We start from the raw sequence: 24,312 nt of genomic DNA on the forward strand, positions 1-24,312 counted from the left end.
GTCGTCTCTTGTGAACTGTTTTGAAGTAAATCTCTGCTGTGTCGCGGTAGAATCTTGACTTGGGGCGTCCAAGTTTGTTACACGGCTCCATCATACCACGACATCCCCACTAACGTCGTCAGTGCCCAATAGTGGGTGTAGAACTAGGTACTCACATATGCTCCCCAACACAACACACACCACACGCACACACATGAGCATACATCAACACAAAGTTCAGCATACTGAGTTTCTGTCATGACTCCAGAGGTCAAGGGCAGACTCCACCATAATGAAGCCTAGCTCACAGCACTTTCACATTCTCGTTCTCGCTCTAGTCTATTGAACAAATTTTACAAAGTATAAAGGAGGGCTCTCTCTCCCCTTCAGTAAAAATGAACCTTGAGTACACGTTGAGCACACATCCTAAGCATTCACCAACAATCACTTCCGCTGCACATTACAGCATCCCCATGTAACCGGAAGTAGTGTGAGACAAACAACTTTGACAAATAGTCTGCCTTCAATGTCTTCTTCACTAAGACAAAGTGAGCATGCTTGTTGAATCTATCCACAATAGTCCAAATGCCATCCTACCCACATTGAGTCCTGAGAAGATAAAAAATGAAATCTATAGCTTCACTCTCCAATGTTGGTCTAAAATAGCTAAAGGTTGTAAGAGTCATATTGCTTTGTGCTTGTCATACTTTACTTTCTAACACAAAAAGAAAGTGCACACAAACTCATCCATATCCTTCTTGAGCTGAGGCAATAAAAGTAATGCTCAACACCCTTGAGGTTGCCTCAATTCCCCTATACCCAACAAAAGGAGGATTGTGACACTCCATCAGCACCTTTTGCCACAAACCACGTGTCACACTCCACATGGTCTTCATCAAGTACCCTTGAGAGACTTGTCTCCCCACTTTGTACCCTATCAAAGATCTCACCAAAGTCTAAATATGTAGCATACTGCCCCTGCATCTCATCAAAATCCTGATGATCCATTCCTCTAACAGTGGATATTTGTGGCTTGCAAGACAAGCCATCTGCAACCACGTTCTTGTTTCCCCTCAAGTACACTATCTAGAAGTGAAATCGAAACTAGTTGTTCGCCCATCTCAATTGCTTCTATCACAGCTAAGTTTGGGATAAGAAATACTTCAAACTTGATCATCCTTGTACATTGTTAAATCTGCATTGAGCACGTAATATTTCCGTTGACTCAAACATGTATCACTGCTAAGAGTTCCTTCTCATAAATCTCTCCAACCCTCTCAATCTTTCAGAGCATCCGACTCTCATAAGCTACTACATGGGCCTCTTACATTAAGACCACACCCAAACTACTTCCACAAGCATCAAAGTAAACCTCAAACAATTTTTGCAAGTCTGGTTGAATTAACACTAGCCCAATGTCACGTGCGCACTGCACTTGCGCCACGTGGACAAGCTTCTGCTACAATCTAGCGTCAATCTTAGCTTAGGACCTAGCTTGGCACCCTTGTGAGCCTCTAGCAGGACGTGCATGTCCAGGCCGGTCATAGTTGCATACCCTCTCTTGCACAATACAATCAGTCGGCATATAGGCATTTAAGCGTGTGAACCGCCTCTTAGGTGCTCACTTCATAATAAGTGACTGTCATTTTTAATGAATCGTGGGAGTTTGGAGGTGGCTGCTCGACTCAGTTTGTGAAGGCTATGTATGTAGCCATGGCCAGCGCTTGAGAAAGCAGAAGAGGAGAAGAAGAGTAGTACCCACAGTACCTCATCCCGCAAAACCTCTTCTCAGCAGCACCCAGCAGCCAGCAGCACTATTAGCCCAGAACACCTAGCTTTTTCAACCAGCCCTTGGCGTTTTTCAGCCCTACACACAGCCCATTGCCGTCCTCGGCGATAGCAAATTAGCCCACAGCGTCGTTGTCGCCGTACCAAGCATCTCTAGCAACACCCATTAGCACCTCAGTAGCACCATCGGTACCAAGGACCTTAAGTACTCAACAATATCCGCAGTACCAAGCACCAAAGTACCGCAGTACCCAGCACTTAGCCTCTCAAGTACTGTCACAAGGACAGGCACCACGTGCCACAAGAAAATAACAGATTGAACACAGGACATCACTAGACATCACAAGACATCACATGACATTCAACACAAATCAGTATCATATTAAGGAATTCCATTTCATAAAGTCATACAGCAGAATACTGTCAGCTTTCAGTATACCTGAAGCTCAATGAGACATCAGTGACTCTAGCATCAAAATCAAGGCATCTTTTGACAAAGGAGCGGCGTCCAGATGCTCTGCAGAGTGGGAGCCCAAACCACTTATTTAAAGTTTACAAGGGTTGCCAAAAGCGGAGCCCCAAAAGCTTAAAAATAAAGCAAAAGCTCTTCTCTCTCTCAAGCTCTCTTGAGTTGTAAAAATAAAGCAAAGTATTCTCTTTCTCTCTCTCTTTCTCATACTTGCGTAGAGAAAAAGCAAAAATCTGCCGCAACCCTGCTTTTGCGCCGCAATTTAAGGAAACAAGCCACGTCATCATAACAACGCATTTCCAGGATTTCAGCCTGCTTCCCTAGGGTTAGGGTTAGGGTTAGGGTTTCTGGCAGTTTTTAGGGTTTGCAGGTTTTAGGGTTAGGGTTAGGGTTTGTGGCAGATTTTAGGGTTTGCTGGTTTTAGGGTTAGGGTTTCCAACATCAGGGTTTTCAGCAATAGTAAGGGTTTCGTCTCTCGGATAGACACGTCATCACTTTGTGACAGAGTGTCAGTGATAGGATTTGACGCCCATCTACCCTTCTTAAGGCATTTTGCCGGTCGTATGAAGGCCAAAGTTTTTTTGAGTCTGTCATTGGAAGGGCTTGTTCAAAAAATATCCTTCTATAGAGAAGGGTGAAAAAATAGAATACATGTCAATGGAAGGGCTAATTAAAAAACATTTTATATATATTAATTCTCATTTACAATATCTATATGTATATCGGTTATACTCATTGACAGAATATAGTATCTTGCCTTGTAAATTATGCGAAATTTTCTCATTGGAAGGGCAAACTGAAAATAGACCCTTCTATAGGGAAGGGTGCATTTTTCTACAACCCATCTTTTGAAAGAATAGGTTGCCCTTCAAATCCTAACACTGCAGAGTGTGTGATAGGGTTATGCCACGTCACCATTTTGTGACACTCTGTAACAAACTGCTGACATGTCAAAGCCTAAAGAATGGAGTCAACTTACAGATGTGGCCGAGGGGCCTAAACCCTAATCTCTGCCAAAAACCCTAACTGCTGAAAACCCTAACCCTAAAACCTGCAACCCTAATTTTGGAACCCCTAACCCTAAAACTGCAGAAGCCGTAACCCTAACCCTAAGGGCAGCAAACAGATTCCAAAAATTGCGCTGACATGATGACGTGCAGGTTGTACGGATTTCCACGTTTTGCGTTGGCAGATGACGTGGCAGGCTGTACGGATTTCCATAAATTGCGCTGGCAGTTTTTTGGCTTTGCTTTTGAACCAAAAGCTTTTGAGTTTTAAGGCTTTTTACTGTCACTGCTTTTCGGGCCAAGGGGCCTTTAAATATGAGGCTAGGGCTCATTCTCTGGAATGCTTCCTGAAGAAGGTGCAGAGTCTGGAGTACCGGCTTGTACTGTGTTGATGCAATATAAAGAAATACCGAAAGGGGCGCCAAGGTTTGGGGCCAATACTCTCTGGGGTGGAATTCCGGCACTCCGTGACGCGTGTCGTCTCTCTCTCTCAGTTCTGTTTTTATTGAAGTGCTAAAAGTTGTTCAGTCTGTTCTTTTCTATTGGCACGTGGTGCCCATCTTGTGACACACTCTCTTGTACTTTGAACACAAATTAATACAAAAAGAAATATCGAAAGGGGCGCCAGTCTTTGGGGCCAATACCTGCCGTATCGACTTAAGTGTGAATTGTGAACTGCTTTGAAGTGAATCCCTGCTGTGTCGCGGTAGAATCTTGACTTGGGGTGTCCAAGTTTGTTACACTGGTATCAGAGCACGGCCGATTTCTCTTCTACCGGGAAATCCGATCCTTTTCTCACGACACTTGTGGATTCCAACAGAAATCAGTCGACTTCTTCTGCATCTGGGAATGCGGGAGGAGATCGCGGAGAAGAGCAATCAAAAGAGTACGGCCCACCTCTACCTACTCACTCTGAGATTGAAGAGATGGAACGTAGACAATCGGTTGATGAGGCAACAAAGCAGATGATTAAAATTGTGAAGGATCCAAAATTTGCAAAATTTTTGACTCAGCAATCAGCATTTTTATAAAGCCAACCAATACGACTTCCTCGAAGCTAAAAGCAAGAAAGTAAGAGAATTCAAAGAAGGTGGACAGTCAATTAAGTTTGACTCTTTTTCTGAATTTCGAGATGCTCTGAGGGCTTTGGCCTTCATACAACAGTTTGACATAGCTTTCTCTGGAGGGCATTACTCAAAGCACTCCAAGATTTGGAGGGCTACCTCTTTCTTCAAGGGAAATGCTCAAGCTTGGTGGTCCACCCTTCTACTGAGAAAGGAAGCTCCGCTTAAATGGTTGAAATTTAAAAGGCTATTTATTTCTTCTTGGCTGACTCGAGAGTACGAACGAGATATACGAACTGCTTGGAATCATCTTCAGATGACCAAGGGAGATTCTCTGGACGCTTATTGCGAGATATTTTGGAGCTCTTTTCTACAAGCCTCTACATTTAAGAAGGTCTCGTTTATAAAACAGATTGAGCGGTTTTGCTGCGGACTTCCTACAGAGATTCAAGACTACTGCTTGGAACAAAAGTCAAATTCAATTCAAGAATTCATGGGTCATGTGAAACGGGTTTTGCCATACATTCAAGCAATCTGACTTATCCCAGTCATGAGAACTTGACTCAGAGAACCCAACAGACTTCTACTAATGAAAGTAGCAAGAGAAAGAGTTCCCAAGAAAAGAAAGACAAGGATTCACGACCCCGGCTCACTCTTCGACAAAGGGCCAACTACATCAAAGAGGGCAAGCGTTTCGGATGCAGGGAACATGGGCACGTCTCCCCAAAGTGCCCGAAAAGGCACAGGCCAGAGAGTTCGAGAGCAGCTGAGGAACGTGGAAGAAAACACAATGAAAGCAGGATTGGTTCCAGATTGCATGGGTACTGACCCAAACACGATTGATGAAAGTACAGAACTTTGCCGAGCTTGGGGCAAACTAAAAGATCAAGAAGCCCTGATTTTCTTGATGGAGGAGCCAAGGCCAACTTTATTTCGCCTGAATTGGTGGTGCGGCTCGAGATTACACCCGAACGGATAGGACCACAAGCAAAGGCAGTTCTAGCAATACCTGGACAAAACGTGGCCATTACAACTGTCATTGGCAAACTTGAATTGCATTGTCGGGGGTATTTGGGGCAGGAGGACTTCTACATAATGCCCTTGGAAGGTTGTGATGTCCTCCTTGGAGTCCCTTGGTACCATAAGAACAACGCCGTGGTCGATTATCGGGCGAAGAAAGCGATATTGACTAATGAAAAGGTCAAAAATTTGTACTTGATGTGAAATTGAAAGGCGAGTCTGTCTCTATTATATAGGCTTCGACCATTTCGAAATTAATGAAATCAAGTTTGTTTGTTTACTCGATCTTTTTGAAAGAGTTAAATGATGAACACTGGACAAATATGTCTGAACTTGATAAAGAACGCCAAGATTTTCTCCACACTCATGCCGATTGTTTTTCTGAGGGCCTGCCAGGCGAGTTGCCACCAGCTCGTCTTGAGGATCATACTATTGATCTGATACCTGGAAGCACACCACCGAACCGGCCACCTTATCGTGTGAGGCGAGCCCAGAATGAAGCGATTATGAACCAAGTGAAAGACCTCTTGGAAAAGGGTCTTATCCAACCGAGTACTTCACCCTACTGCTCTCCCCTGTTGTTGGTTTCAAAGAAAGACGGATCTTGGAGAATGTGCATTGATTATAGAGCTCTCAATAAAATCACCATCAAGAACAGATTTCTGATTCCGAGGATCGATGATATTCTTGATAGATTACAGCGATCCTCTTGTTTTCGCAGGATTGATTTAAAAAGCGGATATCATCAGATCCGAATCACGCCGAGAGATGCCTACAAGACAGCTTTTTGGACGAGCTTCAGTTTATATGAATTTTTGGTGATGCCTTTTGGCCTTATCGATGCTCCAACGACTTTTAACCGACTGATGGACAGAATTTTCAGAGAGTACAGATCTTTTGTTGGCACTTTCTTTGATGACATTATAGTCTTCTCCAAGGATGAGGCATTTTAAGGCATTGCGAGATCACAAGTTGGTGATCAATGCCAAGAAGAGTAAATTTTCTTATCGGAGATACAGTTTTTGGGACACGTCGTCTCAGAGCAGGAGTACAAATGGACCCGGCCAAGATTGAGACTATACGTGATTGGCCCGATTTGAAGAAGCTTCTTGGGCTTTTGTTTTTACTACCGGCTGTTCATTAGAAAATTTGCAGAGGTTGCTTTCCCTTTCCATATCTTGACACAGAAAGGAGTCCCTTTCTCGTGGGGATCCACAAAGGTGACTACCTTTCAGACTTCCAAAGAGAAATTGACTACAGGACTAGTTTTGACTTTGCGGGGTTTGCAAAAGTCATTCGAAGTTTTACAGGACTAGTTTTGACTGTCTTTACCCATTCCCACCCGCCCCTAGGAAAGTATTGCAATGGATTTTATTTTTGATCTCTCGCAGACACATAGTGGGCACGATGGTATCTGGACTGTTATTTGTGACAAATTTAGCAAGCAGGCTCATTTCATTTCAATGAAGAAAACAGTCAAGCTGGATCATTTAGCGAGACTGTTCATTGCCCACATATTAGATTACATGGCATGCTTGAGACAATAGTCTCTAACAGAGATCCCTGATTCACGAGTTTGTTTTGGAAGCATATTCATAGTTACATGGGACGGCGGGTCGGGGTCCGGAACGAGGACGGGGACGGGGGTTGGGGCGGCAAAAAAAAAAAAAAAGAATTTTTTTGGCATTTTTTGACGTATACACATGCCACACACATAGAGTATCACTTTGACCACAAATTTACACTAAATAGACCAAAGAACATGAGTCATATAGACGCAAATGTGCTAATAAAACGAGAAATGAGGACCCAAAGGATGGCTTCTATAGCCATTGGGGAGCTTCAAAGTTCAAACATATGGTTATTGGAGAGAAACTAGCCTCTAGAAATGTTCAGGTTTTCAAATTTTCAAAAAAGTCCCCTCCCATCCCCTGCCGTCCCCGGGACGTTTTGCCTGCGTTCCCACTTGGCAGCCATTTTTCCATTCGTCCCCTGTCGTCCCCGTCCCGGAAATGGGCGTCCCCCGTCCCTAGGGTCCGTCCCCTCCGTCCCCTGTAACTATGAGCATATTTGGGAGAACATTGGCACACGGTTGTAATTCTCGTCATCTTTCCACGCACAAACAGATGGGCAATCTAAGATTGCAAATTCAATCGTACTAGATTTATTGAAGTCTTACATTTCTAATCAGAAGACTCAATGGGAAAAGTTTTTGCCCTTGGTGGAATTTGGCTACAACAACACGATCCACTCTTTCAACGGGGAAGGCGCCATTTGAGATTATTAAAGGTGCTATGAAGGTTCCACCCTTCCTAAGCACGAAATATAAGATTTTTGAAGCCGATCAATACACAAGGGACTTGGACACTGCTTTTGTCAAGGTCCGGGAGGCTTTAGCAAAATCTCAGGAAAGACACAAGAAGGCAGCATATCAACACCGTCACGATTTGAAATTAAAGAAAAAAGATTGGGTGCTCTTACGTTTTGAGAAGGCACGCCTAAGAAAGAGAAAGGGAAAGGAGCGGCTTTTCCCAAAGCTTAGCACTGAGATACCATGGACCTTTCCAGATAAAAGAAAAGATAAATGATGCCTCCTTTAGACTGAAGCTGCCCGATACTTGGAGAATTCACAATGCGTTTCATGTGAGTCTCTTGAAGCCTTTTAAAGGCGATGTGTCCGATGATGGGGAGCCAAATGAGCAACCCGGAGTGAAGGAAAGCGAGGAGATCCTCGTTCCAGAACAGATATTGGCACATAAAGATAAAAAGATTAAAGGTAAAGCGATTAGGCGGTTCTTGGTTAAATTCAAGAACTATCCTGCATTGGATGCGAAGTGGATGGAGGAAGAGGACCTAGCAGATACTCCTCAGATTTTGGAACTTTACCTTGAAGCATTCGGTCTAGCATAGCCTACTCCGATAGAACCCCGATTTCAGCATGGGCGAATCTAGTGCAGCGGGTTTGCACAAGAGGGGAGCCACATTCCTTTGTCAACAGATTGCCCCGATTTTTGATATAGAGTCACTGATGTCCCTTTGGGTTTCACGGATATTGTTGGGCTGACAATATTCTGTTGTATGACTTTATGAACTGGAATTCCGGAAATTGAATATAATATGGATTGATTTGTACTTGACTTGTTTGAGTGCAGGAACTGATAACAAAATGACTGCACCATTTCGGTCTCATAAATCTCTATAGACATGATTGCAATATGGATGGGCATCTGTGAGGTCCCGACTGGATCTAGATGCAATTGCTAAATACGTTGTTGATTAATCATGATCTGAGATTTGGAATGATTTTGAATGTGATTTGTCATGTGATGTCAATTGATGTCCTGTGATGTGACTGTCGATTGGTACATGTGCTAGATGTCTTGTGCCTAGTGCGTCGGTACTAACAGTCAGTGTATGCTAAGACAATTTATGGCCTCTATCTGTTTTGCAGGCGTAATCGAGGGCGATTACAATGCTTTCAAGAGGGGGGTATGTCACAAATGGGTGACGTGTCAGCAAACCCCGAAGACACACTGCAGTGACACATGGCAGACGTACGACAGTGACACGTGGCATGTACGAAAAAGTGTACGGATTTTCAAATTTTGCGGCACAAAACGCGCTGACATGCTGATGCAGCAGCGTACAGATCTCCGCAAATTACACTGGCTAATTTTTGCTCGTAGCTTTTGGGGTAATTGCTTTTGAGTTAAAAGCTTTTCAAGTTAATGCTTTTGGGGCTCTGCTTTTGGGCATCTCTTGTACCAATATATAAGTGGGCTAGGCCTCACTTCTCAGAGGATCTGGACGCAGAGTTTGAGAGTAAGCACCTACCCACTCTTTTGTACTTTAAACTCAGATTAAAACAAAAAGAAATACTGAAAGGGACCCCAATCTCTGGGGCCAATACCTCTAGGCACGGAACTACGCCGGGCCGTGCCGACGTAAGTGTGAATTGTGAGCTGTTTTGAAGTGAATCTCTGTTGTGTCGCGGTAGAATCTTGACTTGGGGTGTCCAAGTTTGTTACACTTTGGCATTCTTAATGAACCGTGGAAGTTTGGAGATGGCTACTCGACCTTGATGATCGATGCTATATATGTAGTGAAACCGGCCCGTGGTGGGGCGGTAGGCGTTGGCTTTCACCCGAAATTCTTTACTTAGACTTTACGACACACAAGAACTTCACAAATAAGCCTGTGGTGACTGGAATTCAACACTTCAAGATAAACCACGGCCTGGCAGCTAGAGCGCTACCAAGCAGACAACGACACCCTGTTGGCCCCAAAGACTGGCGCCCCCTTCGGTATTTCTTTATTCTTATTATACTTGAGAAAAACCTGTAAACTTCCACAAGATATCCCACTTTTATCAGGCTGAAATTCCTCTACTCCAACCTGATTTCGGCAACATGACCACAGTAGAAGTCTCCACAGACAAAATCCCAAGCAAACATTGACTTCCCACGCACTTTAGAGCACTTTGCAAAACCTGGCGAGAAATTGCAGCTCGCTGAATTCTTTGTTTTTGCGCTCCGATCTACGTGCCAATCACTTTTCTGGGTAGCCCTCGAGCTCTCGCACCTGTAGGGTCACTTGCCCCTTGAATTAAATGAGATTCCTTGCCGGAAATCTCTCCAAAATGGCCTGTACAAGCACCCAATGCTTTCCTGAGACTCTCCTGACAAATAAATGACCCGAACTCTTGCACCTAGCCCTCACCAAGCTGTCCATGGCTGTAATTGCAGGTTTTTGACCCAATTTCGCCAACATAACAACGCAAATATCCTTGTAGGTCAAAAGTACACGTCAAGGACACTTTCCCTTGCAGTATGACAGCTTTCCAGTGAGCTGTAGGTCAATTTCAGCGTGCTGTAATTTACTGTTTTACCACTGTTTGGTGCCTACTGCACTGTACACGTATCACAAGGCCTTTCTGAGGCTCCCCTGACAATTCCCTACAGTTTAGGTGCGAAACCCTAAACCTGCAGAAAAACACAGCAGGCTGTAATTCTCTGTTTTGGACCGTTTCGAACGGAGCGAGCACGCCTACGCGTGTCTCGGGTGCTCCCGCAGGCAATGGGACAGTTCCCCTGTAAATCGGACGAGTTTTCACGCAAGAAAACTCTCCGTTTTCGCATTCCTTTGCGATGGAAATGTGTGTACTTGAAGGGGATTAGCAATTAGCTTATCCGATTCCTGTACAGAAGACTCTTGCCTTGGCAAACGCGCATAAAACCCCAGAACCGTACATGGTCATCTGAGAAGCCCAACTAGTGGGGCATTACCATATGTGCAAAGGGGAGAGAGAGACGCGCGAGAGCAAATCATCGCGCTACATAGAGCAAGGGAGAAAGGCAAGCTTTCCATTAAAGCTGTGATCACCTGCACCTACTACTCACACACACTGTAGCAACCACTTATGGGCTGAAATCAGCCCCCTCTCTCAAATTGGGCGCCCCCTCTTCATGCAAATCTGGCAAAAGCATCAGGAGCCGCCATGTGTCCAGTTTGTCACTTTTGAGTTAATTTCCTAGTACCCACCAACTTATAAGTGTAGCGAGGGGGCTAAATGACTTTAAGCTGAGCCTGGACACCCTTTTACTGCTCGGATTCTAGTGCCAATTAGCCCGACCAACTCGTCGTGACCTGCCCTTCCTGACTGCGGGTGAAAATCTCGATCATCGGCCGTTTCACACTAGCCACGCAATGTCCAGTCATTTGCAACTTCAAAAAGAGGGTCCCAAAAATTAAACAAAAATCATCGGAAAGAAACCAACAACTCAAGTTAGCAATTGCCACGTCCTCGTGACATGTAGCCATGGCCATCGCTTGAGAAAGCAGAATAGGAAAAGAAGAAGTAGTCCTCCAATACCTCATCCCTCAGTACCTCTTCTCAGCAATACCTAGCAGCCATCAACGTTTTCAGCCCAGAACAACTAGCGTTTTCAGCAAGCCCATGATGTTTTCCCTCAGCATCTTCCACGAGCATTTTTCAGCCCAAAGCACAGCCCATCACCATCCTCGGCGATAGCAAATCAGCCCACAGCCTCCTCCTCGTCGCCATACCAATCATCTCCAGCAACACCCATTAGCACCTCAGTAGCACCATCAGTACCAAGGACCTTAAGTACCCGCAGTACCAAGCACCAACGTACAACCGCAGTACCAAGCATCAAAGTATCCGCAATACCCAGCATTTAGCCTCTCAAGTACCAAGCATCCATAACAATACCCCTAAGCATCTACTACAGTACCCTTTAGTATATCAGCAGTACCAAGCATCTGCATCAAGTATCCATTAGCATCTCAGCATCTAGTCACCGTATCAACATTTGTGCAAGTAATAAAGCAAGTACTTGCTCTAGCAACAAAGCAAGGGAGCCCTTGAGGGTGGTTGAGACGCGACATGTGGTGTCGTCTCTCGTTTCTCTCTCTTTGTATCTCTCTTCTTCATTGTGTTCAATCCAATTCCTCTCTTTTCAAGTGAAGTGAAGTAACCTTGTGTTTGTGCGAAGTACTAGATCCAAACTAAATCCTTAAACCTTCCGCTGCACCTGACATTGGTATCAAAGCTCTGTGCGTGCTTTGGCTTCGTGAACTCAAGGGAAGAACCAAGTACCCAAGTACCCAAGTACCCAAGAACCATCAAAAACCCAAGCGAAACCAAGAACCCAAAGAACCTCTTCGAGGTTTTCTTCCGCAAAGAATCTTCGTGTCCCGATCCCAACTGTTTACACACTTCCAACCTTAGTCCATCGCGCATCGGGTGCAGTCTCGTCTTCATCGCTATGTCTTCGAGCGAAGATCAACGTCGGAGACACGAAAATACAGATCTTGAATACCAAGATTTGCTTGCCTCCTATGCAGATATGGAAGGAGTTGGAGAAAGGATTCCTAATCCTTTTCTGCATTCGCATTCGTATGTAGCGTGCATCCACTTCCGTCAACAAGCAACCCTTGGAAACATCTCCGAGCACCCTTATCTTTCATCTTTACCCGCAATGTTTTCACAGCAAGACTATTCAAGTGGTCGTACTTGCTCGCAAGGCAACAAGGCTTGTATTCTGCAACAATAGTAAGGCTACCTAGTAACTCGTATGGTCGGGGTTTACATCGCAAATGTACCTACATCCGCAGTATCCACAAGTTTGGAGGAGTTTTCATCGGTTTACGCATCCACAAGCATCAAAAACATTCAACATTAGAAGTATAGATAGAAGTGCGGTAGTTGTGCCGCACCTGTAACAACGGGGGATGTCACATGCACACTACACTTGCGCTGCGTGGACAAGCTTCTGCTACAATCTAGCGTCAATCTTAGCTTAGGACCTAGCTTGGCACCCTTGTGAGCCTCTAGCAGGACGTGCATGGCCAGGCCAGTCATAGCTGCATACCCTCTCTTGCACAGTACAGTCACTCGGCATATAGGCAGTCAGGTGTGTGAACCGCCTCTTATGTGCTCACTTAATTACAAGTGACTTTGGAATTCTTAATGAATCATGGAAGTTTGGAGATGGCTACTCGACCCAGTTTGTGAAGGCTATATATGCAGCCATGGCAAGCGCTTGAGAAAGTAGAACAGGAGAAGAAGATGTAGTCCCCCAGTACCTCATCCCTCAGTACCTCTTCTCAGCAATACCTAGCAGCCATCAACGTTTTCAGCCAGCCCTTGGTGTTTTCCCTCAGCATCTTCCACGAGCATTTTTCAGCCCAAAGCACAGCCCATCGCCGTCCTCGACAATAGCAGATCAGCCCACAACCTCGTTGTCGTCAGCGTACCAGTCATCTCCAACAACACCCATTAGCACCTCAGTAGCACCATCAGTACCAAGCACCAAAGTACCCGAGTACCCAGCATTTAGCCTCTCAAGTACCAAGCATCCACAGCAGTACCCCTAAGCATCTACCACATTACCCTTTAGAATCTCAGTAGTACCAAGCATCTGCATCAACTACCCATTAGCATCTCAGCATTTAGTCATTGTATCAGCATTTGTGCAAGTAATAAAGCAAGTACTTGCTCTGGCAACAAAGGAAGGGAGCCCTTGAGGGCATAGTCACAAGGGACGCATTCCGGGACGAGGAACGGGGGACGGGGGACGGGGCTCAGATGGATTTTTAGTGTAAAAAAGAGGGCGGGACGGTAAGTGGGGACGGGAAGCCCGAAAAAGGGCGTCCCCTATGACTATACAAGTTGAGGGTGGTTGAGACCCGGACATGGGGTGTCGTCTCTCGTTTATCTCTCTTTGCGTCTCTCTCCTTCATTGTGTTCAGTTTAATTCCTCTCTTTTCACGTGAAGTGAAGTAACCTTGTGTTTGTGCAGAGTACTAGATCCGAGCTATACACTTTCGTTGAGCCTGACATTGGTATTAGAGCTCTGTGTGTGCTTCGGATTCGTGAACTCAAGGGAAGAACCAAGTACCCAAGTATCCAAGTACCCAGGTACCCAAGAACCATCAAGAACCCAAGCAGAACCAAGAACCCAAAAAACCTCTCCCAATTTTTTTTCCTCAAAGAATCTTCGTGTCTCGATCCCGCACTAATTAGCCACTCTCAACCTTAGTCCATCGCGCACCGTGCACGGTCCCGTCTTCATCACTAAGTCTTTGAACGAAGATCGACATCAGATACACGAAAATCCACATCTTGAAAACCAAGATTTGCTTGCCTCCTATGCGAATATGGAAAGAGTTGGAGAAAGGATCCCTAACCCTCTTCTGCATTCGCAATCGCATGTAGCATGCATTCACTTCCATCGACAAGTAACCCTTGGAAATATCTTCGAGCACCCTTACCTTTCATCTTCACCCGCAATGTTTTCACAACAGGACTATTCGAGTGGTCATACTTACTCGCAAGGCAAAGTCGGCGTCAAGGCTGGTATTCTGCGGTAATAGAAAGGCTACCTAGTAACTCATATGGTCGGTGTTTACATCGCAACAATACCTACATCCGCAATATCCCCAAGTTTGGAGGAGTTTTCATCCGTTTATGCATCCACAAGTATCAGAAGAATTCAACATCGGAACCATTTAGTGTCAGAAGTATAGATAGAAGTGTTGCAGTTGTGCCTCACCTTTAACAGTGGGGCATGTCACGTGCGCACTACACTTGTGCCACGTGGACAAGCTTCTGCTACAGTCTAGCGTCAGTCTTAGCTTAGGACCTAGCTTGGCACCCTTGTGATCCTCTAGGAGGACGTGCATGTCCAGGCACGTCTTAGTTGCATACCCTCTCTTGCACAGTACAGTCAGTCGGCATACAAGCATTCAAGCGTGTGAACCGCCTCTTATGTGCTCACTTAAGAAATAAGTGACTTTGGCATTTTTAATGAATCGTGCAAGTTTGGAGATGGCTCCTCGACCTAGTTTGTGAAAGCTATATATGCAACCATGGCCAGTGCTTGAGAAAGAAGAAGAGGAGAAGTAGTAGTACCCGCAATACCTCTTCTCAGCAGTTCCAGCAGCCATCAGCGTTTTCAGCCCCAAACACCTAGCATTTTCAGCCAGCCCTTTGCGTTTTCCCTCAGCATTTTCCACCAGATTTGCAGCCCGAAGCACAGCCCATCGCCGTTCTTGGTGATAGCAGATCAGCCCACAGCCTCGTCGTCGACATCGTCGCCGCCGTACCAGCATCTCCATCAGCACCCATTAGCACCATCAGTACCAAGGACCTAAAGTACCCGCAGTACCAAGCACCAAAATACCCGCAATACCCAGCACTTAGCCTCTCAAGTACCAGCAGTACCCCTCAGCATCTACCGCACAAACCTTTAGTATCTCAGCAGTACCAAGCATCTACATCAAGTACCCATTAGCATCTCAGCATTAGTCATTGTATCAGCATTTGTGCGAGTAATAAAGCAAGTACTTGCTCTGGAAATAGAGTAAGGGAGCCCTTGAGGATGGTTGGGACCTGACATGCGGTGTCGTCTCTCTTTTCTCTCTCCTTGCGTCTCTCTCCTTCACTGTGTTCAGTTCAGTTCCTCTCTTTTCAAGTGAAGTGAAGTGAAGTAACCTTGTGTTTATGCGGGGTACTAGATCCGAGTTAAATCCTTAAAACACTTCCGCTACACCTAACACCCAAGAGTCGACTTCTGCTTGAGCCACTTAAATGGCGCAATCTATGGACATCCCCAAGTGGATGGTACACCTTTTTGAGTAGGTATGCAGAGGCGAAGCAAACTCCACAAATTGTCTGATGAACTGCCTATAGTAAGAGCACAAGCCCAAGAAGCTCCTCACACCACGCACACTCCGTAGAGTAGGCCAATTGCGAATAGCCTCGTTGGGTCCATAGTAACACCCTTCGATAAGACACTGTCCTAAACAGTGTATGTCTAGGAGAAAGAACTTGCTCTTCTTTCCATTGATCGCCAATTTGTGTGCTTGTAAAGCAATGAACACTCGTGCAAGATGCTCTTCTTTGGTCTTGGAGAAAACAATGATGTCAAAGACTATCTATGCTCTCGAAAGATCCTATATCCATCATCTTGTTAAACGTTACACAAGCGTTTGTGAGACCAAAAGAAATCGTCAAAAACTTGTCAAAAGATGTCCCAAACGTGGTCTTGTATACATCTCCAAGAACGATTTTAATCTGATGATAGCCACTTTTACGATTGATTCGATTGAAACAAGTAAAAGACTATAATGCATCGAGTATACCATCGATCTTGGGTATTGGATACTTGTTCTTGATGGTAATCTTATCAAGAGCCTTGAACTGTATACACATCCTCCAAGAACCGTCTTTCTTCTACACAAGTGGCATTTGTGAACAATAAGGCAAGAACTATGCTGATCAAACTCTTCTCCAAAAGGTCATGGACTTGGCTCATGATTTCTTCTTGTTGAGCAAGTAAAACCTCTGAGTGTCACAAGGCGGGCACCACGTGCCAATAGAAAAGAACAGATTGAACAGACTTTAGCACTTCAATAACAACTGAACTGAAAGAGAGAGACGACACGCGAACGGAGTGGCAGAATTCCACCCCAGAGAGTATTGGCCCCAAACCTTGGCGCCCCTTTCGGTATTTCTTTATATTGCATCAACACAGTACAAGCCGGTACTCCAGACTCTGCACCTTCTCCAGGAAGCATGCCAGAGAATGAGCCCTAGCCTCATATTTAAAGGCCCTTGGCCTAGAAAGCAATTTACATGAAAAGCTTTCAAACTCAAAAGCTTCTGGTCCAAAAAGCAATGCCAAAAGCTGCCAGCGTAAATCACGGAAATCCGTATAGCCTGCCACGTCATCAGCCAACGCAATTTTCGGAAATCTTTGTTGGGTTAAAGGCCCAAATGGCCCTCTTTAATTTATATTTTAAAGGTTATTGACCTTTGGCCAAGTTCACATTGAACTTGGCCACTAACTTATAAATTGGTCCTATACAAATAATAAAGGGAATGTGAGTTTTAACAACTCACTCACTTATTCCCCTGCAACATAGCGTGCCCTCTCTCTCTCCCTATTGTTCAGCTAGCGCTTCCTTTCCTGCTTGCTTTCGCCACTTCTCTCTGCACACACCCTGCACTTCTTCGCGTCCTCTTTCACTTGCAGTTTTAGGGTTTCTGGCAGCAGAATTAGGGTTTGCAGGTTTTAGGGTTAGGGTTTCCAGAATTAGGGTTTGCAAGTTTTAGGGTTAGGGTTTCCAAAATTAGGGTTTGCAGGTTTTAAGGTTAGGGTTTCCAGAATTAGGTTTTCAGCATTTAGGGTTTTTGGCAGAAATTAGGGTTACGGTTTTTGCACTCGGACAGCCACGTCATCACTTTGTGACAGTTTAGGCCCCTCGGCTACATCTCTAAGTTAGCTCCATTCTTTAGGCTTTGACACGCAGTAGTTTGTTACATCTCCCCTTCTTGAAAGAGAGTAATCGTCCCTGATTACAACATATCTACAAAACAACTCAAGTTAGCTCAAAAAAAATTCCGAGGGACAATCAATTTGCTCCTTTTAGTAAGGAGTTAGCTTCTCTTTTCTGCTCTTTTGATCAAGGAGTTAGCTTCTCCAATCGGCTGTTTTGATCAAGGAGTTAGCTTCTCCTTTCGGCTGTTTGATCAAGGAGTTAGCTTCTCCTTTTTGGTTGTTTTGATCAAGGAGTTAGCTTCTCCTTTCGTCCAAATCGAAACTCTTGATATTCCGGCGTAGTAAAATTAGCCATCACACCCAAACCTACTGATCTTCCACGGGTGTCTTGATGCACTAAAAGTACATACCCAAGCAATCTCATCCAATTAGGAATATTCAGTGGTTGGCATATCACAATGCAACACAAATTCTTACATATGCATGTTACAAGACATACAAACATAAAGCCGCCGATGAACACTCCTCCCGCATAACCTAACAAGGTCCGGGCCGGGAGATATTCAACGACTCCCTCATCACTCCTCCCGCATAACCTAAAAAGGTCCGGGCCGGGAGATATAGAGGCCTTTACAACCAAACGCCCCCCAGACCGCAGCCTGCGTCGTTTGGAGGTGCTGAGAGTAACCACTGCTCAGACTTCTTAATACTCCTCCCGCATAACCATCCAAGTTCGGGCCGGGAGTCACAACAACAATTATTTTACAAGCATACAACCAAACGCTCCCCAAGCATCGGCCTGCGTCATTTGTTGGTTTTCAAACATACAACGAAACGCTCCCCAGGCATCGGCCTGCGTCGTTCCGAGGTTCAAACAATACCAAACAGTATTTCCCACTTCTCCACCCGGGAGTAAAATCACCAATCATTGAAACCAATATCAAACCAGAGTCAAACAATTCAAATCGGCACCAAAACAGGTTCAAAAATAGATACCATCCATTTCAAACAAATTCCAAACAAGATCACCAAACAAGATCAAACAGAACTCAAACTTAAAAAGCAATCTCGACATCAGTCCAGCTTGAAAAGTCGACTGACTTTCCATCTTGAAACCTGCACGAAAAATTAGGGTTAGGTTCCTTCCATGAGGTCATAGCCGAGCACAGCATGGTCCGTCAGCTCTTGGACAAACAATGTTGCTTTGGGGACGATGGTAGTCCCAAGATAGCAATCGCACTAAACCTCCAAGGTCATCTGCTCGTGAAGAGACATCTACTGAGAGATGTCGAAAACTTTCAAGATATAATTTGCTAGGGTTTCCATGGCAAGCATTTCAAGATAACCCACTCTGCCAGAAGTTACACTCCGAAGAAAGATGTCAGAAACCATATAACTTGAGGCAAAATTTTTCTTGAAAGCTTGCCAAGTACTTTCAGTATGCTGCTTGGTAGCTATCAGCATCTGCATGGCACTACCTCTGAGACAAACAGTGACTCGAAACAAATCTTGGATCCTTCTTTTGCAAGTGATCTTAATGGCTTATGCCCTCTAAGACATGAGCAGTGAAGACAGGAGCGCGCCCGATGCGCGATGAAGTAAGGGCGGGAGTGGCTAACAAGATCCCTCAAATAAAATTCCAATGATCCCTCAAATAAAAATCCAATAGGTCTGTCTGCTCTCTTGTAGGACCGGTATGCTTTCAGAAAAGCACACCTGATACTCTGATACCACTGTCACAAGGCGGGCACTACGTGCCAATAGAAAAGAACAGACTAAATAGACTTTTAGCACTTCAATAACAACTGAACTGAAAGAGAGAGACGACACGCGACACGGAGTGCCGGAATTCCACCCCAGAGAGTATTGGCCCCAAACCTTGGCGCCCCTTTCGGTATTTCTTTATATTGCATCAACACAGTACAAGCCGGTACTCCAAACTCTGCACCTTCTCTAGGAAGCATGCCAGAGAATGAGCCTTAGCCTCATATTTAAAGGCCCTTGGCCTAAAAAGCAGTTTACATGAAAAGCTTTCAAACTCAAAAGCTTCAGGTCCAAAAAGCAATGCCAAAAGCTGCCAACGTAAATCACGGAAATCCATATAGCCTGCCACGTCATCAGCCAGCGCAATTTTCGGAAATCTCCCTGCTACCCTTAGGGTTAGGGTTAGGATTTCTGCAGTTTTAGGGTTTTTGGCATCAAAATTAGGGTTTGCAGGTTTTAGGGTTAGGGTTTCCAGAATTAGGGTTTGCAGGTTTTAGGGTTAGGGTTTCCAGAATTAGGGTTTGCAGGTTTTACGGTTAGGGTTTCTAGAATTAGGGCTTCAGCAGTTAGGGTTTCTGGCAGAAATTAGGGTTAGGGTTTTTGCTCTCGGGCAGCCACGTCATCATTTTGTGACAGTTTAGGCCCCTCGGGCACATCTGTGAGTTAGCTCCATTCTTTAGGCTTTGACACGTCGGTAGTTTGTTACATTGAGAAACAATCGGCATGAGTTTGAAGGAAACTATGACACTCTTAACTCTTAACTCTGACAAATGTGAATCCTCAAATTCACTCAAAGGTTTTACGTGTAAGAAAAAAGACTTGATTTCTTTTCTTTTGGAAATGGCCAAAGCCGATACAATGAGGACTGACAGTCTTTACCAGTTGGCGCATGCCACTATGTCTATAGACATTCCAAGTGAAATAATCTGTTAGTTGCTTTACAATTCCCCATATTGCAAGATCAGGTAATCAGGTTATCACAGAAAAACGTTTGCAAAAGCTTTAAGTATGGAAGGGGTCTACTACTCACACCTTTCCACAGTTGTCCAAGGCAGCTACAATATAAAAATGCAAGTGTTCTTACACCCTGATCCCCCAAAATGTCAGTTTGCAAATGTTATTGATATGGAAGGGGTGCCTGTAGTGTGTTCGTCTCACACCTATTCACAACTGTCCAAGGCAGCTGCAATGAATAAATGACAAGCTCTTACACCCCGACCAACCAGATTACATCTGGCATTGTAATATTTAGGGTGTTCTCCAATACTACATCATCTTGCAGGATCAGCCCTGAACCTTTTTACACTAGAGCTGTCCCTGCCGGTTGTAGAGTGCTTGGTTGCGGAACATGTGGTGACAATTGTGGAGTCAAGGAACACTATTCTGCTCTTGACAAGGGACATGTCAACTTGAGAGGCAGGTGCAACAGTTCTGAGAGTGGCAGTCACAACTCCTGACAAGAAGCTTTTCAGAGCCTCTTACTCAGCTAGGCCAGAGTACCGTCTCAGCAGGCTACCTAGGCCTGTCTGCCACACAGACCCTCAGTGCCTCCGTGCTGCATGGATTACCAATTGGACATACAAGTTTTCAGATATCATTTCGTCTTTCTGTTCTGCATCATGGTACCAGTGTTCTCCAGTTGGTTTAGCCTTTCAATTTAGGAGCAGACTCCCAGGACGAAGTGGTCTTGTGGCAGACAATCTGTAGCCCGCCTACAGTGACTACCTGTAAAGTCTAGACCAGTGGCCTGACCCGCTGGTCTAGGTTCGGTCTACCTCAGACTAGAGGGCCGAGCCCCACCAAATAGCTAGTGGCCTTCTTGGATTGGAGTGTTTTCTTTCTTCATCAAGTTGTAGCCCAAAGTTCAAGGAGAGGATTCCTCTTGTATTGACATCCTTAGTGGATACCATGTGTCATCGTTAGTGGATAAAGAACCTTCATTGTTTCTTCCTAGTCCAAACCTCAAATCTAGTTGCTCTTGGGCGGCTCCCATAATCACTATTAGAACTTATGTAATTCTTTTTTGTCACCCTATCTCTACTAACATGGAGCTATTGTATCCATGTTTTCTTTTTGAATCTAATATCACCAACTCTCTCTATTTGGAGAGAGTATTGATAGTGGAGAAAAAAGATCACAAGGCTTGCTTAGAGCTATCTCTTTTTTTTCCCTTAGAGCTATCTTACTTTTTTAAGTTTAATAGGGAATAAGTATCTTTTTTTTCAAAACTCACAATTGTGAAATTGTGAGTGATAATTTAGAAAAATAAGCTACTTACTCTATCAGTTCAGATATTTTGTTCAAAATGCAAGATATTTCCCCTTGTGTATATATGGGGTAGCTAGCATCGGCCTAGATTATTAGCTGTGTTGAGTAGTCTAGTCACACACAACTTGCACGCATCCATACACTATGAGGCTCTACATTCTTTTTGTATCTGATTGGTCCTTGGTCAGGAATAAGTGCTGCCTACCAGGCTTATGTACATTGTACACACACAAAGTGTAGTGGTTTAGCTGGCATTGAGTGACGAGTCTACAGCTGTTCATGATTCAATATATGCTCTTGTTGGTTTCAGTTGTCATTTCATTGTTGTTGTCTCATGTTTGCTACACTAGCCCTTGGTCCAGTTAGCTCTTCTATCAGAGACAGAGAAGGAGCTGTAGACATAGTAACAGACAAAATTAATTGATGTTCCAGCAGCCTGCCTGTGAGTCGTTTGCTTAGTTTTAGGCTCCTTTCCTAAGTCTCCCTATGATATGGAGCAGTGATGAGAAGGAGGATCGCCAGCTTAAGTTTTTTTCCACTGCTTTTAGTATTCTTCCTGGATGACTTTGCAAGAAAGTTCATCCACGTTGATCCTCTACATTGATACTCAAAACAGTGGTGTTACAAAAAAAGGGTGTGTACGCATGGGTGCACGCATATCTATATGCATGTGACAAATCAAATAAGTCTATAACAACAAAGAGACCTTTGTAGTGCACTATCTTAAGATTAAACCAAGGAGGTACATGAGATATTGTCAACGACAAATGATGCCAAAAAAATATAAAGTACAGCAGTCAGCACGCATCACAAGGTAGACAGTGTAAATAAAACTGTGTGATGCTTAAACCTCTTGTATTTTAACTACCTACTGATCAGAGACTTAAAGATTTTCAGTTTACAGTGCTGTCAATCAAGTTTGAAGCATCTCGCATCTTATGCCAATGCTCCTGGCCATTATTAGAGTGAACTTCTTGCATAATTGATTTGGCCTCTAATGTATTGCAAACTCCCGAGTCTAATGGCATTTTTTCCATGCTGATGTTACCTTACCCGATCTGTGGTCTCCGGCTCTTGTTGAGGACGGTCCAGTGAAGCTTTTGCATTCTGCTCCTCTTTTTTTTTTTCCTTCTGTGAAGATGGAATTGTCGTTATCAGGAGATTAGCAAGCACTCGAACAACATAAATGCTAATTACCAAGTTGCCATTTACTTACCTCTTCTTTCGTTTTTCTGACAGCCGTGCAAACTCTTTCAGATCCCAAAAGTTCCCGACATTCATTCAAAGCAGCTTTTCCACTCAAAGTCCTATAGATTTCATCCAGCTTTTCAACCTCAAAAGGGGTAAGATCAGGTGCATGCTTTTTTAAGTTATCAAAAAAATCCCCAGGCAAAACTGATTTAGCTTCCCGTTTCTGTGACATGAATCACTGCAAGTGAGTTCCAGACGGCTGCAGTTAAGTGCTTGTTCTGCTTGCTGACTTTCTTGCAGAAAATTGCCTGAAAACAGAGGATCAAATAAACATTCACTCACATGAGAAAGAGCACGGGAACATCAGATATTGTTAGGGACTTGTATGAGCAGAGCAACAAGGACAACAATGAGCACATCATTGAGATCTGTTGAACTCTGTCAACGTAGTTCTCAGTAAATGTGGTCTCATACAATAGAATGCGATGTATAGATTTGCAACATGTGATAAAATTTGAAACAAGGAAAAAATATTTAGAATGCAATACCAAAAAATCATTCAAATCGGCTTCCAGCTACTCTAGAGTCCTCGCATGGTGCACAGACATGAAACACATGGAACGGCTTTGGTGGAAGATGGTAATGAAAAAGGAGGGGGAAACACAAGGGGGGCAATGACAAAGACAAGCTGGCTGAGAAACCTGAGAGACTTTGTAGAAAAGGATATAAAGGTCAAATTAAAGGTTGCAAGCTGATGGAAAGCTTAGTGTGTAGCTGCAGGGTGATATAGAAAGGTGTCCTTGTAACAACATAGCCACTGGGTTGTATCTGCAGAGACACTTGGCTGTTACTAATCCTCCCAAAAAATTGTAAAGGGTGTCCTAGACCGTCTCTGGTTGTCTGTCTCAAAGAACAGTATCAGACGATGGAGAGCAGAGATTGCTGAGGACCTGAAATCCAGTACAAATGGTGCGTTGTCGGTGGTCTTTTCATGGTCAAGAGCGTGCCCCATGGGCGCAATGATCCCATCTTCCACATTCTTTTTCATTCCAACATCATAATATAGGTTATACTTCTTCAACCTGCCTCTGACCAATCAGGCATCCACTAAGGTAATTTTATGAATGTCGAGGACAGAGGCGTATCAAAGGCGCAACCGAAAAAGGTAAATCGAGTGATGAACTTGTCTGCAACCACGAGCAAACCACCTCTCCATAGCGGGCAGCCAATAGATCTCGTATCTATAGCGATGGATCTCCTCGCCATCAAGATCATAGCGTGTACCGCCCACCGAACGGGCACGAGCACACACGATAGGCATTGGCACACCAAAGAGGGCATGCACACAATGTGAAAGGGAAGCGCTAGCAAGGGGAAGAGGGATCGATGCCAGAAACCTGCCTCTCTAGAGTTAATTCCTAGTACCCACCGACTTTTAAGTATAGCGAGGAGGCCTAAATGACTTTGAACTGAGCCTAGACACCCTTTTACTGCTCGGATTCCAGTGTCGATCGGCCCGACCAACTCGTGGCGAGAAGGCCTTCCCGTCTGCGGGTGAAACTCTCAACCATCGGCGGTTTCACGCTGGCCACACAATGTCCAACCATTTGCGACTTCAAAAAGAGGGTCCCAAAAATTAAATAAAAATCATTGGAAAGAAACCAACAACTAAGGTTAGCAGTTGCCATGTCCTCGTGACAATAGTTAGCAGTTACCACGTCCTCGTGACAGCATCCACCTCAACCTTCTAAGCATATATAGGCATGTCAGTGATAGGATAGCGTCCCTAGTGTCCACTGTTGCTTTTTCTAACAATTTGTCACCAAATTTCATTTTGGTCTACTAGAATGATTTTCTCTTTGGAATTGGTCATTCTAATGAGAAAATCTAAAATAATAGAAGAGCTAACAAAGTAAAATGTGTAGTAAAATATATTCTAAGACTTATAAGTTCCA

The 24,312-nt window shown here is 44.4% G+C and overlaps 1 protein-coding gene across 11 annotated transcripts in view; it reads right to left on the bottom strand.

Moving 5' to 3' along the window:
• The window catches only part of LOC147454599 (transcription initiation factor TFIID subunit 4b-like), a 156,394-nt gene that overhangs the window by 122,622 nt on the left and 9,460 nt on the right, over positions 1–24,312 (bottom strand). For 9 of the 11 annotated variants that reach the window (XM_086517370.1, XM_086517373.1, XM_086517375.1 and 6 more), the window contains exons 2-3: positions 22,383–22,665; positions 22,220–22,297 (exon numbers count right to left, since the gene is read on the bottom strand). In XM_086517370.1, the coding sequence (XP_086373496.1) occupies positions 22,220–22,297; positions 22,383–22,589 (285 nt within the window). In that variant the 5' untranslated portion in view covers positions 22,590–22,665. Of the gene's footprint in view, positions 1–22,214; positions 22,298–22,382; positions 22,666–24,312 lie in introns of those variants that run through there. The other 2 variants (XM_086517377.1, XM_086517371.1) reach the window with 2 other exon arrangements.

Source organism: Adiantum capillus-veneris, chromosome 7 (genome assembly GCF_014529385.1).
Source record: "Adiantum capillus-veneris isolate H3 chromosome 7, ASM1452938v2, whole genome shotgun sequence".
NCBI classification, from domain to species: Eukaryota; Viridiplantae; Streptophyta; class Polypodiopsida; order Polypodiales; family Pteridaceae; genus Adiantum; species Adiantum capillus-veneris.